Source organism: Platalea leucorodia (assembly GCF_965183815.1).
Source record: "Platalea leucorodia genome assembly, chromosome: 3".
NCBI lineage: Eukaryota > Metazoa > Chordata > Aves > Pelecaniformes > Threskiornithidae > Platalea > Platalea leucorodia.
Window position 1 is genome coordinate 68,100,863 of NC_138825.1, and position 15,523 is coordinate 68,116,385.

At 38.1% G+C, this 15,523-nt stretch overlaps 1 protein-coding gene across 2 annotated transcripts in view; it reads left to right on the forward strand.

Moving 5' to 3' along the window:
- Positions 1 to 15,523, forward strand: part of PTPRK (protein tyrosine phosphatase receptor type K) — a gene marked incomplete at both ends in the record, with an annotated part of 415,598 nt that overhangs the window by 134,611 nt on the left and 265,464 nt on the right. For both annotated transcript variants that reach the window (XM_082305949.1, XM_082305950.1), the window contains one exon: positions 5,057 to 5,328. In XM_082305949.1, coding sequence (XP_082162075.1) covers positions 5,057 to 5,328 — 272 coding nt within the window. The remainder of the gene's footprint in view (positions 1 to 5,056; positions 5,329 to 15,523) is intronic.

Below are 15,523 nucleotides of genomic sequence, written 5' to 3' on the forward strand. Positions count from 1 at the left end.
TAAATTATGACTTTGAATACTTTTCACCTCTAATTTCTTCCAGCATCATCTGAAGATAAAATTTGGGTTTTCGGTCTTGTAAGAAGAAAAAATGAACTTTTGCTCTTTCATGTTAAGTTTCTTCTTCTTCATTGCCCAAAATATGGATTTTTTTTTTTTTAAAATAATTTTGATTTTTTAATGAGGCAACTCACTTGCAACTTCCTTATTATAAAATCTTAGAGGAAACAGAGCACAGATCAGTTGTTTTTTTTTCTTCCTTGTCTGCAATGGTAGTAGGTGTATATAGTGTTTTGCATCTGCTTGTGCTCGATCTGTTAGGCCAATAACAATGTCAAAAGTGACAGAACCTGTCTCCACTGGGATTTAATAAAACAGCTCGTATATGCAGTATCTAACTGTGATTAGGTAAAACTATTTAACTGCTACTGTGTACCTTTTTTGGCAACTGTGGTGGGTTGACCTTGGCCAGACCCACATGCAGCCACTTGTTTTGCTCCCTTCCTCAACAGCACAAGGGGAGAAAATAAGATGAAAAAGTTCACGAGTTGTGACAAAGACAGGGAGATCGCTTCTCTAGCAAATCACAATTATCGACCGTCAACGGGCAAAACTTGGCTTGGGGAAAAATTAACTTAATTCCCCACCACTACCAGCAGCACAGGGGGATTGGGACCAGGGGCCTGCGGTCAGTCCATAGCACTTGGTCTCTGCTGCTCCTTCCTCCTCACCCTGTTCCCCTGCTCCAGGCTGGAGCACTGTTGTGAATAGTTATCTCTAACAGTTGCTGTAAATTCTCATGGGAAAATATCAAATAGATAGTTAATCTTAGGGATTAAAAAGTTTATGAGCATTTCTCTCGCTTATACTTCATGTTTCTGCCAAGTCTGAAAATATCTTACCATCTACCTTGTGATCACCTGTCCTATTGTTATTTCTCTGTTTTAACATTAAATATCTGGGTAAATTGTTGCTTGAAGTGGTTTGCTGAGGTTTGCTTAGCACCTCTTGCTTTTGTACTGTGGCGATACTGTCACTAATAAATAATCCAAGGTGTTGGTTAGCTCCGCAAAATGGCCACTTGGCTGCTTTGTCATCCCTATATTAAATACATCTATTAATTGAAAACTTTTGACTTGGTAATAATACAGTATTACATATTTGTTTCCTCTGTGTGTGATTTTTTTTCATATGCAGTTATGCCTATGTTTCATCGTTTGTACATAAATATAAATGCTGTCTGCCCATTTACATGGTCAGCTGAGTGTTGCAGTACCTGTACGTGAGAACAGGTCAGATGTTTGACTGACTGCCTGGGATCTCTGGATGCTAATAGCTAAGTGTTTGCTGGAGTATACGTTACCTTTGAAGGTCTTGTTTTTAATACATACATTTTGACATTCATTTGGGTAGTGTTATAAATGACTATCTCATATCAGCACAGTTCCTGTTCGCTGTACCTAATTAATTATTTAAAAATTAAAGGAAAATCTTCTGGCAGTGGTTTTATTTAATCCTTTTACTTCATGTCTAATAACATTTATGAAATACCTACGTTTGTTTTAGTATGTGAAGGGGGCATTTGGTGCTAATTCTGCGAGCACATATTTTCATGGGAATGCATCCCCACTGTGATCCTTCTTCCAGTGGGCGTTGCTTTATAAAAGTAGTGTCTAGTATTTGCCAATACCTTTTCAAATTTGAAAACTTTATAGCTTGGTTCTCATCAACGCTATGCTACCTCAAACTTAGCTGGACATCTAATTATAAATCTTTTGTTTCAAACACTATTCTTTCTGTAATTTCTATTAGTCATGTTTATGTGGCCTCATTTGTTTTAATGGATTGCACAGCAACTTGTGCCACATACATAGTACTACAAAATACAATTTTCAGTGTTAAAGGAAATGCTTGTTTTGAAAAAAAACTGTAGAGAGAGAATCTAGGGCTAAAGTTTTGCATGCGGTTTTTAAATTTTGAATTAAAATATTACAAGCATGTATAAATGGGGAAAAAAAACCCCTAATCTTTCAGTCCTATTTTAGTACATAATATTTCTTTACAAATAAAGAATGATTTTCTTATAAAAGGTGTAAGAAAATATTTTCTGTGTTTTTCAAAGATATAAATTTGATGTATAGTTGACTTTGGCGTTGGCTTCTGATTTTCTTGGAGTAGATAGACGACTGAGGGAGGAGTGAGGTTGTGTACATTCATGGGATATAGCCTCTTAAGAAGTTTAAAAAGCGGGGCTGGGGGAAGTAGTTTGCAAGATGCTGAACAGATGCTTTGGCATTGTGACAAATGGTTTATGAATCTTGTCTGGAGCATTTCATGAAATGCTGTAGGACTAACACATGTAGCTAGATATATGCAAATTTACTGCTAAGTGTTTTTAAATGATGAAAAATGAAGTTGAAAAAATAAGAGTACTATAAAATGTGTTGATATGCAGAAAAATGTATGTTGAAGGTTCCAAAGACTACAGCAGATTATCTTGGTATAGGAACAAGATCTTGAAATGCATCTAGTTTATTTCTTGTAATTTGATTGTGATTTTTCTCCCCCACCTCCTCAATGTTTTTCTGTTGAGATAAGTTGAGAGAAATGACGTTTCAGAAATTCTGCAAAACTCGGTTCTTTTATTCTACTCCTTCCTTCCCCCTATAGATTCCCTTCAGAAAAAGTCAGAGGATTTATCTGCTTCCTGATCTTAGCTTTAGAAATGTTAATGTTTATTTTGTGTAGGGGAAAAAAAGTCAGTTGCTTTTTGTCTATTGCTTAGAAATATTTGCCAGATATGGCTAAGAGGCAGTGTAAATGGCTATGGAGAATCTCGGCTAACAGTGTGGAAAGCAGTCTTTGTAATGGAAAGCAGTCTTTCTAATTTTTCACTGATCCTGTTCAGTTTTCTAACTTTCATGTAGAAAAAGAACACCCAAATTGCTGACGTACAGCCTCCCCCTGCCACATGCATAGTATTTATTGTGAAAAATTTTGAAAATATTATTCTGTAGTGTAGCAATCATGAATAATCAGAGCATATGTATTATTAAGATAGAGATTACAAACATACTTATACTGATTAAGTTTGTTCTAGAGTCAAGGGGCATAATAACTGCACACCAGTGAACATGGCCTTAGAAGCACATTTTTGAGCATCTCACATGCAAATGCCAATTGATTCTAGACCATAATCATTAAAGACTTCTAATCACAGCACACCTAAATAATGTAATACGATTCCTTTGTGTCTTTATAAATGTGTATTAATGATGAAGAGATGATCAGAAACTGATACTTTGCCACAGTCTCCAATAAAAAAGGAATCCAATAACGGAATCTACATATGATTCTAAATATTAGCTAGGTGCTTATATTACACTGTAGTAGTTTTCTTTAGCCCCCCCCCCCCCCCCCCCCCCCCAATTTGAGTATTAAAAATCAAGATCCTGGTACTGTACTTTATTAAGAGCTGCTTTCATTCTGTAGTATTGCTTTCTCTTTTGTTACAATTTTTTTTTTTTTTTTTTGCACAGAATATCTTTACAGGCCTGTAAATTAGCATGTCACACAGATGACTTAATCCATATACATAAATTTTCATCTTCTCCTGAGCAACAGCTTGTTAACAATTTTCAGAATGGTTAATACAACGGTTTAGGACATACTAGAACACAATATTCCTTGTTGCATAAAAATCAAAGGACAAACTTAATGTACAGAATGGTAATAGTTTATACAACTACATGCTTCAGAGAACATTTTCCATCAATGTACGTGCATATAAGTACATATTCTCAGAACTTCTATGGGGCTACTGGTTTGGACAAGTGCTCACAAATCTATGATTTTTTTTGGTTTTTTTGGGGTTTTTTTTGGTTTTTTTTTGTTTTTGTTTTTTTTTTTTTGTTTGTTTAATTTAGGCTAATTTTTGAACTGTATTTTTGATGGATTTCATCTGAGTCTTCCTCAGGAGGAAGGGCTCTTTATTGTGGTGCTCTTTAGGACTAGAAGTAGAAGGAAAATCTGTCAACGTAAAGCTTGTGGAGTCATTAAGCAGGAGGGTAGGTAAGGTCAGGTTAGGAAACTTTCCTGCAGCAAGGATTACGGTTGTATACCAAGTTGGATTTTCTCACCTGGTTGTAATGTTTTGCCTGGCATGCTGTGTTTCAGAAGCTTTGTTCTGTGGGCTTCATTCGCTAGATAGTACCTAGTATGGAGCTGCTGTTCTTGAGGAAATGGGGGTGCTCTAGGGCTAGGGTAGATGGTAGCCCTGTCTTTACTGTCCGTTCTGCAGAACACCAGGACAAACTGTTCCAGCATTATGTCCTGTATAACCTGTTTAAACATCCGATTTCAGCTTTCTGCCTTAGTAGCTAGACAGGCTTGGCTTGTTGTCTTCTGTATACTTGTAAAATAAATTTACAAGATGGGCTCTGTTCCAGCTGTAGAAACGTCTGTTACCCCCTCAAATCCATCGGCAAATGGAGCAGCAAACCCAACTTTTCAGGACAAATGTGGCTTGGTGTCCTAAGTGAGCTATTTCTATTGCTAATGTATCTAAAATTCAAGTCTTGCCTCTTTTTCTGGGTAGAGAAAGGTGTGATAAATGGGCATTGAGGAATGTGGATGTTTTTATTCCATATTTTTCATTTTCAGGAAACCTGTGGAGTGAGCTGAGAGAATTTTGGCCTCAGTGACCTCAGTCAGAATGATGATGATCCTTTGGTCCTCTCATTATTTTTATTCAGTCTGTCTGTGATCCTATTTCCAATTATCTGATCCTAAAACAGGAGAGAGAAAAGTTTGTAGGTGGAAGCATCTAGATAGGTCCTCAGAGATACGCGATGTCTTCTATTGATACTGCTTCAGTGATGTTTCTAGGCGTTTTATACCTTGCTGGATTTGTTGCTACTTGAATTTTGAGATTTTGGGATATGAAAACCTTTGCATTCCATCCTTTTTTCACAGTTGAACAATCAGTTTCTTGGCATTTGTCTTTTTCCTTACTACTGTTTTGTTTTGTTTCCTTTCCCACTCCCCCCTTCTTTAGGATCATATATGATAGTGATTTCCTCAGACCATGACCCCGGAGAAAAGACTCGACTCCAGCTCCCAACGATGAAAGAAAACGATACTCACTGCATCGATTTCAGCTACCTTCTGTACAGCAAGAACGGAGCAAACCCAGGCACTTTGAACATCCTGGTTAGGGTGAACAAAGGGCCACTGGCTAATCCCATCTGGAACGTCACCAGCTCCACTGGCAAAGACTGGCTTCGAGCGGAGTTGGCTGTCAGCACTTTCTGGCCCAACGAGTATCAGGTAAGCTTGCAATAAATTCTCACCGCTTTATAATGTTTACGGTGAGGTCCTATACATTTTGCATTTGTTTTGGTCTGTTCTGGTAGAGTATTTTCTCAGTATCCTTAAATAAAGTGTTCCATTCAAAATAAATAATTATTTGGGGATGGGTTTTTTTTTAGAGGTGGTGATTGTTCAAAGTTACCTGTTATTCTATAATAGGAAAAAAATAAGCTGGAAACAAGCCTTATTAAAAGAAATGATAGGGTTAAAGTCCAGGAACATCAAAAATTATAAACTCCCAGAAGTAAATTGCCTGCGCAACTGTAATTTCTACCTGTCTTCCCTCCTCTTTTGGATATGCCGGTGTTACTGTGTCTAATTACATGACCGTAAACTGTGGGGTTTTGTTTTCCACGTGACATTTGCTTCATTTGCTGTGCAGGCAGAATGGTACTCACCTAATGAGCAGCTGCTCGGGACGTGTTTTTCTCCTCTTTGCTCGCTATGGGACAAAAGCACCTGCAGTGCAGGGCTGTTGTTTAGAGAGAAAAATGGTCTTGTTATTACTAGATGCTGTTATTTGATTTGTTTGATTAACCTGAGAAAGTACCTGCAGCTGTTTTGCTCAGTGGGTATTTGATGTGAAGGATGAATCTCATACACAGGCATTTTTGTCCTGGTGTGTAGGAAGGGGAAGAGTTGGATTAGATGCAATCATCTGAGTTGTTACACCGTGAGGTGTTATGTCGTCGTTGTATGTAGAGCTTACAGGCCCCCATCTAAGGACGCTTCAGGTCATTAGTGCTCTTGCAAACAGTTTGCATGTCCAGACTAGTTATCAAATGAAGGAAAGTGGCCTCTTTATTAATGGTTTTCTTGAATAGTGATATTATAGGAATGTTTCTTAAAGTGCCTTTTCTAAAGTTCTTTGCAATTGGCCATCATCAAAATAATCTCCATAAAAAACAAGCATTGGTGCAAGCAGCCTTACCTAAAGGCTGAAACTGTAATTTACTATAATTTTATGTTTTTCTTCAGTTTTTGTTTCCCTGTTTTTAATATTTTTATTTATAAAGGAATTTAATCTATCAGTGACATTGAAACTGGGTGAAATTTGATTTAAAGTTCTGAAACCTGGTTTCATAAAGCTTGGCTTCTAAGGAGGTGTTTTATTAACCCTTTTATGTTGCTACAAAGTAGCTTTTGGTGTGCTTAAAAAACCAGGAGCCTTTTATAGCAGTATAGTAGTAATCAAGTATAGCAGTATTATATGCAGTAAATCAGGTTTCTTCTGACAGATGGCCAGGCTTGACAATGAGATTGGTGGCTGGGGCCTTATCTTAGCAACATGGCCATTTTTCACTTACGTTATAGCCTTCACATTATCTCTCTATGGACTGCGCTTAAATTCATTCTTTCCCTTGCTCGGTTATCCAGCAGAATATTGAAATAATGTGTAACACAGTTTATTTTTAAATTAAAAATAGATCTAGAGTAGGACTGGAGAACTGTTAATGCAACCTGCTGTGATTTGTGTACGACTTGCACAATTGCTTTTGTGAACAGGAGGGGATATCTGCATGCTGTCCATGCACACCTGCTTGCTTGTACAAACAAGGTTGGTATTTTTGTGGTTTTAAGTGGTTCTTTGAGGTCTTAAAGTCAACATTGCTCTTCATTGTTCTTCCACAACCCCCCCCGGTTAGTTTCGAGTTGAGTTATTCTTTGGCATGTAAGTCTCTCTTCATTTTTCTCATAGGAGTTCTTTGCTGTGGAGCTCTAGCTCATGATTTTGGCACTTTGATCCTACCCAATGGTCCATGAGTTTAGCTAGCACTGAAGGGAAATATGCATCGGTTTTTATAACGTGACGGAAGAGGTTCTTTACTAAACTGGGAATTGGATCTCTGCCTGTACAAGCAAGGTCACTGCTCAAGATCACTGCGGAGCGCAACTGTTTGCATGTACTCTGTTAATCAGGTCAACTTCATTGCCATTTCCTTCACTTCTAAGTGAGGGAAGAGAATCGAGATTAGCAGGGCCTGAATAGCGCAGGTTATGTTATAAGGAAGTCTCGTATGGTGACTTGGAAGCTAGCAAGGTGGCTGTGTTAATAGTACTAATAAAGTGCTGCACCCAGGCTGATTAGCTCCTAAACAGCATTTCGGTGCTCTGCTGTGCTGGTTGAAGCTTCATTGCTTCCTGTTCAAAAGTAGCACAGTGTTTTTGCATGTCACTGGTCAACAGTATAGATACAGCTTATGCATTTTTGGGTGGCCTGCACATTTCTTTTTACTTATAAGATAGATACATACATATATTTTAAATAATGCATTTACTTGCCTTTCTTTAACTGTATTCTGTAGAGTGGGGTTTTTTGTTTGTTTGGTTTGGTTTTTTACTTTTTTATTTTCTGGCAAAATATAGTACACTTTATTACAATAGCTTTACTGGATCAAGCTGAATTTTTGCTTAGCTTCGTATCCTGTCTCTGATGGTAGATAACAGTGGAAGCTTGTAGAAGAGTTCACAAACAGGGCAAACTCATGGTCATACCTCCCCCAGAATACACTTCCAGACTTGAGCCTGTTTGTGGTTCAAGAACTTTGGGCTTAAGAACCAAAGTAGTGCCTTTCTATACCTCTGTTAGTCCACAGGGGCTTTTTGCACTGGTTTAAGGTTCTAGTGTCTACAGTATGTATGACATGAAATTCTAATGTTAATTACATGTTAGGACCATTCCTGTGGGTTTCTCCAAGCATGGGGCTTGTCATTCCTCAGTTGTTGTATTTTGCACTCGAGAAGTTTCAGCAGTCCTGTAATGATACAATCTGTCTTCTCTCTCCTGCTAGCAAGGCATCTGTATCTTCTATTCTGTTTGTTTAACATGTGGATGAACTGTCGAGGAAAAGTCTTTGGTAGAGAATCCCTTGGGATCAAGGATATGACTTGATTTTGGTCCTTGTTAGTTCTGGAATCTTTTTTTATCACTCCGTTGGAAATATGCCACCTTTGACCTGGCCAAAGTTTGCTTCAAAGGAAAAATATTTTGGGATTTTTGTTGTTTAAACTTTGTAGTGTCTGGGAGTTTTGTCTCTCTATTGTCTATGTTGGTTACTATTGTAACTCATTAATTTATTTTAGTTAAGATGTTTATTCCTGTGTGGATGTGTTATTTTGTCTAATGCTTCTGTTCATTTCCCCAAGTTCTCTCCTGCTTTGCACAGTAGGAATTATCCAACTCTTCCTTTCTGCTTCTGTCACAGGCGTTTTTCTACTTCTCCTCCCTTGCCAACTATGTCATCCTTTTTGAATTTTTTTTTTGTCTCTGTTTTTTTGTTTGTTTGTTTTTGCACACTGTCCCCCAAAAGTCCTTTGTTTCCTATTTTTTGTGTGTCCCCCCAGCAAATTAATTTTGCTCCCACTGGGTCACATACTTGCTTGATCACGTGAGGTCCACTTTGCAATGTGAACCATGTACTTTCTTGTTTTAGTTTGATGTTACATATCTGTGTTTTTTGTAACCTTTGATCAGAAACTGATAAAAAAAACTCTTGAGTTGGAACCACAAATCTCAAACTTGTAAAAAATGAATTACTTGCTTTCTTGTTCTTTAAAACTTCATTGTACAGCAACAGGGGTCTGTAGTGTAACAAAGAGGCTGGCTAGGATACCTGCTTGATAGGAGTGATGGTTACGTTTGGAAGTATAGCTAGCAAACAAAAAACACAGAATTGCACCAAGCAGAAGTTCTTTTATCAGTTCAGGAAGACTAATGATCTGTGACCATTTAAAAAAGTGCAGGAAAACTCTAGTAAACCAAATCATTTTCTTGCTGAATTGTGAATCCTGATTTGGATAACGAATCTGTTCTTTATTTTAATATTGATGATTTATAGGATTTATGAAAGTTTAAATAGCTCAAAGATCTTGGAGTTATTTTCCTTTATGATCTTAAAAGGTCTTGAAACTATCTTGAAACTAATAGAATTATTACAGGAGGATGGCAGATTGATTGAAGATTCACTAATGGTGTATACAGTTGGGCCACATGCCAGATAAGGTAGAAAACAGATTTCGTGTGAAATGTGAGAATTTGTTGCCTTTTTGGATATCAGATACTGATTCTAAACTTGTAGGCATGTGAGACTGTAAACAGCTGCATACAGAAAAGTTTGGGGAAGCAGGGAATTTGATTTGTTTTAGTCAGTTGGTACAGCTAAGAAAGGAAAGCAACAAGTGAAATGCTAGTGGAAAGTGAGAAAGTACATACAGCCTGTGTGAACTGCGTAGAGGTGAGTCATAGGCCAACTTAAGAAGAAACCCACCCTCCCAAATTCCCACTTCGTATTTATAAGACAGAAGTCCTTGATACTATATCATCTCTAACCTTGAAGCACTATGTAGCATCCAGACAACCCAAGGAGGCTCTTTAAAAAAAGAAAGCATTCCAAAGGACTGGATTATTATTATTATTAAGATATTATTTTAAACGGATTTTGTTTAAAATATATTGTAATACAGAAAATTACTTAAAATAATATCAAAGACATACTGGATGAATAAAATGTGGAAATAGTTTAATTTTGTTGACTAAATAGGTAAGAATTGACTACAGAAAATGTTATATTTGAACATTTTAAGAGAAACTGATAAGCAGCCAGCCAGCTAATGTTAAAACTTGCTGTAAGTCTTGGATGTTGAGTTGTGAGACAGTGAAAGTCTTCTGGAAATGGCAGCATGAGCAAGAGCTCAGTGCCAGAGGAGCAGTCTGTAGCTATGCGCGAGAGGCAATGCTTCAATAGGCTAAGTTTCTGTGGCCTAGAGAAAGACACAATTCAGGGGAACATGATAAAGGTCTGCAAAACCATCACTGGCATGAAGAGGAATCTTCTTCCAGTTCAAGAACTGGGGGCCTTTTTGGTCTGATGAGGGAACCAGACTGAAAAGAAGCAAATGGAGGTGGGTCACACAGCAGGCTGTAGACCCATGAAAGTCTGGGTTGGAAGCAGCCGTTCTGGATGCAGAAGAGTATGTAGGCTTAAAGAGACATCTGGGGAAGCTCTTCAAAGAGAGCTATTAGAAATCAGTAATTAGGCAAATAAGTCTGGTAAGTCTTATGAGCTGAAAGTAGCTGGAGGAGCAGAGAATGTTTTGTGGGGCACGGAGAAGTGAGGTACATTCTTGCCCCGTTCTTACCTTTCCTTATGACCACTGTTAAAGAAAATATGTTGGGTTAAGTAGATCTTTAGCCTGAACTGCTAAGCCATTGTTAAGTTTTATACGAAGGGCAAAGGCTCCCCCCCCCCCCCCCCCCCCCCCAATATAAAAATTGTTTGGTAAAATATGTTAGGAAAAGGTTGTGTAGCTTTATAGTTAAAGAAAATAAGTTAATGATTATTAAACTGAGACAGATAGCTTCCCCCGCCCCCCCCCCAAACTTGCAACAGCTTGTGTTTGGTACGTAGTATAAGTTACTGAAATGCTCCTCATATAGGTGTATCATTCTTTAGCACTCCTTTTGTGGAATAACTCCTTTGAGATTACTTTGTGGCTTTTAAGAATTTAAGGTGACTGTCCATAAACTATTTTGTTCCTAGTTCATTAATACACAATGAAATGGCTTATACATCTGTTTCTTTCTTTCCTCTTCCTCTTTCCCCCATAGTTTTCATTAGTTAAAAGCACTTTTAACTGTTGCACTGCTTACTGTTATCACTAATGATTGAAAATTGGACCCCCTTGGAAATACCTCCAAATAGGAATAATGTCGCTTTCTTGTCAGAAATGCTTTGTAAACCCCTGAGTGTTCTCCTGACTGTTACTTGCTAGAGAGCACTTAATCAAAAGCCTTTCTTTCTTTATACAGTTTATTGAAGAGTTACTCAGACAAATGCTTTTTTATAATGAACTTTCTTATTGCTTCTCCAAGACTTGTTAGTACAAACAAAACACCATCTTTTTTAACTGTTAGGATAAATATGAAAGTGTGCAAGCATATCTGTCACATTTATGTCTCATTTCTTCCGAGATGTTTATCAATTTGGTGAGGACAAAGAAAGATTAAGTTCCAGCAGAGTGATTACCAGCAACATTTTAATAATTTAGTTCTGTAGATCACAAAGCACTTACAGCTCTCCAAGGAGTTCTACAAATACTGTCTCATTCCAGTCTTCAAACTGGAAAATCATAGTGCACAGAGTGAAAGTGAGCATTGCCCAAACAAGCCCAGTCATGGCTAAGGTGCCAGCCTCCAGGTTTTCAGTCCCACCATAGGTACTGGAGATTTCATGGAAGCTGTCGTGGTTTAACCCCAGCCAGCAACTAAGCACCACGCAGCTGCTCGCTCACTCCCCCGTGGTGGGATGGGGGAGAGAATCGGAAGAGTAAAAGTGAGAAAACTCATGGGTTGAGATAAAGACAGTTTAATAGGTAAAGCAAAAGCCACACGCACAAGCAAAGCAAAGCAAAGCAAGGAATTCATTCACTACTTCCCATCGGCAGGCAGGTGTTCAGCCATCCTCAGGAAAGCAGGGCTCCATCACGCGTAATGGTTACTTGGGAAGACAAACACCATCACTCCGAACGTCCCCCCCTTCCTTCTTCTTCCCCGAGCTTAAATACTGAGCATGATGTCTTATGGTATGGAATAGCCCTTTGGCCAGTCTGGGTCAGCTGTCCTAGCTATGCTCCCTCCCAGCTTCTTATGCACCTGGCAGAACACGAGAAGCTAAAAAGTCCTTGACTAGTGTAAACTCTAGTCAGCAAGAACCAAAACATCAGTGTGTTATCAACATGATTCTCATCCTAAATCCAAAACACAGCACTATACCAGCTACTAAGAAGAAAATTAACTCTATCCCAGCTGAAATCAGGACAGAAGCTCTTTCTTTTTTTCTTAGAAATGACACTGCTGGTCCATGTCAGCATTTCAGTAGGGTATGTTCTGCAGGCTAGCCACAACGTGCTTGCTTTCCATCCCGAGTTAGTTCATTTATGAGCACTGAAAGTTCCTGAGGGATAAGGGCATGATGGTGGTGGGAAAGCAAGTAAATGTTGGGGATATATGCTGTTGTCCTGTCCCCCGTCTGTTGTGTTCCTCTCCCCGCCCCCCCCCCCCCCCCCTTCTTTTTTTCAGAAGAACTTTTAAATTGTCATATGGAGATGTATATAATAGCTTTCCTAGCTTGGTGGATTTAATTTTTGTTGGCCTGTTTTGAAGATACTTCATTTGTTTTGGGATCTGCTACATTAAAAAGGGCAAACATGATAAATTATTATCAAAGAATTTTTACAATTAAAAATAGCATAGATTATTGTTAATCAGGTAAAATCTGTCAGCCTTGTCTAAGTCAGTGACCCAAGCTGTACTTCTCCATTGCAAGCAGAGAGGGCTCTGCCTCCACACAATGGAGAGAACTCCACAAAATGCTGAGACCTCCACAAAATGCCGAGACCTCCATTCCAGCAGGGGAGGAGAAGAAATTACTTTGAATGCCTTGGTTTTTACAGGCTAAGGAACTGGGGAGTCTGAGCAATCACTTATGTTGCTCTAGCCTTAGTCCTGTGCTGAAGAAAAAATGAATTTGCAGAATTTTGAAGCTAAAGTGTTTGTATGTCTAAAAAGGAAACTTTGGCAATAATGTATCTCTTGAGCAAATAACATGCTTTTCTAAGTTTATTCCTTCCCTTTTCCTTTGTTTAAACTTCTCAACACTGTCTTTTCCACTGCTTTGTATTCTGTTATATTACAGTCTATGAGTACTTTTGTTCTACCATGTTCTGGGTTTCCTTTGCTAAGTGTATGATCTGAACTTAAAACTAGGGTAGAAAGGTCATACTTGAAGCATTGGAGTATTGTAAAGAAGTGTATGGCTATACATACCAGACATTCAATTCTCCTTCCATTGAATAGCATAGTGTCAATGAAACTGATGAGCATTTTGACTTTTTTCACTATTCCCTGCAAGATAGTGGATATCTTCAAGGCAAGATGATGAAAATTTAGTAGATGCTTGGCATTTCCAAAGGCAATGAAAGATTTGGAGGTTAATGTGCTGTATGAGCCCACGTTATAAATTATCTTTAATTACCTAAAAGTCTCGGGTGGACTGGCTGTAAACTCATGAAGACTTACTTTGAGGTAAATATGTAATATTTTTAGCCAGTACTTAATTTCTGATGAAATATATGTGACTTTAACCTCAGTGCTCTTCCAGGAAACATTCCACTCATCAGCAAGGTGGTATGCAAATTTTATATTAACCTTGATTACCAAATTTATGAAAAGCCTATATCATTCCCCTCCCCGTCATAGAGCAGGCACTGTCAGGCAGTGGAGTGGAAAACACACTATTGCTAGTCAGCCACCTTGGAGTGCCTGATTTAATTTTTCAGAAATACAAGACTGACTTAAATCATGATGTGTAAATAAAGAAGTTCTGGATGGTTCCTTTTGTCAAGATTTTTCTTTTTTAGGATTTTTGTCTGTAGTTGGAAAGCATAATTACTTCTTACGTAAGAAGCTCAGATTTTGTCATATTTTTATCAGCTTCTGCAAGATCCTGTCCCTTTCTAAGAAAAATTGTGAATATCACACTATCAAGGAGCTGGCAATGATATACTCTTCGACTCTGCTCTTCTTAAAATACGTCTTTATTCACATGAAAAGTGAAATGAATGGAAGAGGGTTATGGCAGAAATCACTGATATATGCTTGAAGTAGATGGTTAAAGGAAAGTAGAAATTGAGATTACTTTATTTCATTATACAGGTTCTGAAAAGATTGAGTAATGAATCGTGCTCTGCTAGGGGTTTCCAGACTACCCCTAAGTAAAAGTAAATAAAAGAAAAAGTATAATAGTGCAGTATTGAATCATTATCAAAAAGTTCACTAAAACCTCTGTAATTCAAAAATTGGAAACCAGCCTCCAAATTTGTGGGCTTTGAAGAGTCATGGGCTTTGAATTCAAAGTCTGAACTCATCAATTCATCACTCAAGATGTATTCTTGGGTAATTTTTGCTGTGAAATGTTGTATGCTTCTAGATGTCTGGATTTTCCCCGTGTTTCCCCCACCACTCCCTATGGCTGTGTTGGGGGAAAAAAAAAAAAAAAAAACAACTGAGAATTATGCAGCCACTTATCTTTCTTTTTGTCCTTTCCTGCATTTTATTATTTAGGGCAAGATGAAATGCTCTAGAATTTTTTTTTTTTTTTTGAGTCTGTACACACCATGCTACAATGTGTTGATTGTTTTGCTGTTTTTTATTTTTTGAATATTTTCTCTTTTTCTAATGCTAAATAATGAACAAGCCTGAGGCTTGGAGTAAAGTCAAAAGGTTTTTTTCATCCAGGGTAGTATATAAAATGAATCCCATGTTGACTGGTGATATGACCTTCTCATAGGGAAATAAATGCCTCTGTCTTTATAATTCTCTCTACCCTGTGTGTACTACTTTTCTTTAGTTTAGACTTTGTTTGAGGTGACATTGAAAAACCAACTGAGATGGTTGCTCTGAAGGAAAAAAAAATACTCAAAATGCAATGACGAGGGAAGAAGTGTATCAATTTCTTTGCACTAGGATCACGTTCTGATCAATTATGCCAGGTCCATCTACTTAAACAAACCAGTGTTGTTGAGTTTTCCCCTTTGTTCAAAAGATACTACAAAGCCTTTGAAAGATACCCTCACTCTCCTTGCCCCCTCCTGCGGGAGTGAAGTAAATTATACCCCTATTCTGGATATTCTGAAACACCATCTGAAGTGGAATAATCTTCTGGCTCTAAGGTAGCGATGGGAAGTTTGCAGACTGGTAATTGCCCTACGGGATGCAGGGCGATGGCGCAGTCAGGCAGGTAGTGCTCTGGCCTGAAAGTCAGGAACTGTTGTGTTGTAATCTTCGCAGGCATACTGTTTTCTTCTTTGAGAGCTCTCTCTTATGCTTAGTCAGTTGTGAAGCTCCTTCACTATTTTCTTTAAATGTCTTTATGTGCAACTCCCAGAAGGTTTAAAGAATTGGTATAAAACTTGTTGGAGTGGATTGCTTCAGCAAAGTACTTTGACTACCTAGAAGAAACCCTGTGCAATCCTGTGAGCCAGGCTGTTTTTTTTTTTTCCTGGTGTTCTGTTGAGTTTTGGTGGGGTTTGGTTTTGTGGATTTGGTTTTGTTTTGGTTTTTTTGTGGCCTCAGGGTCTTCTGGAGTCTTGTGCA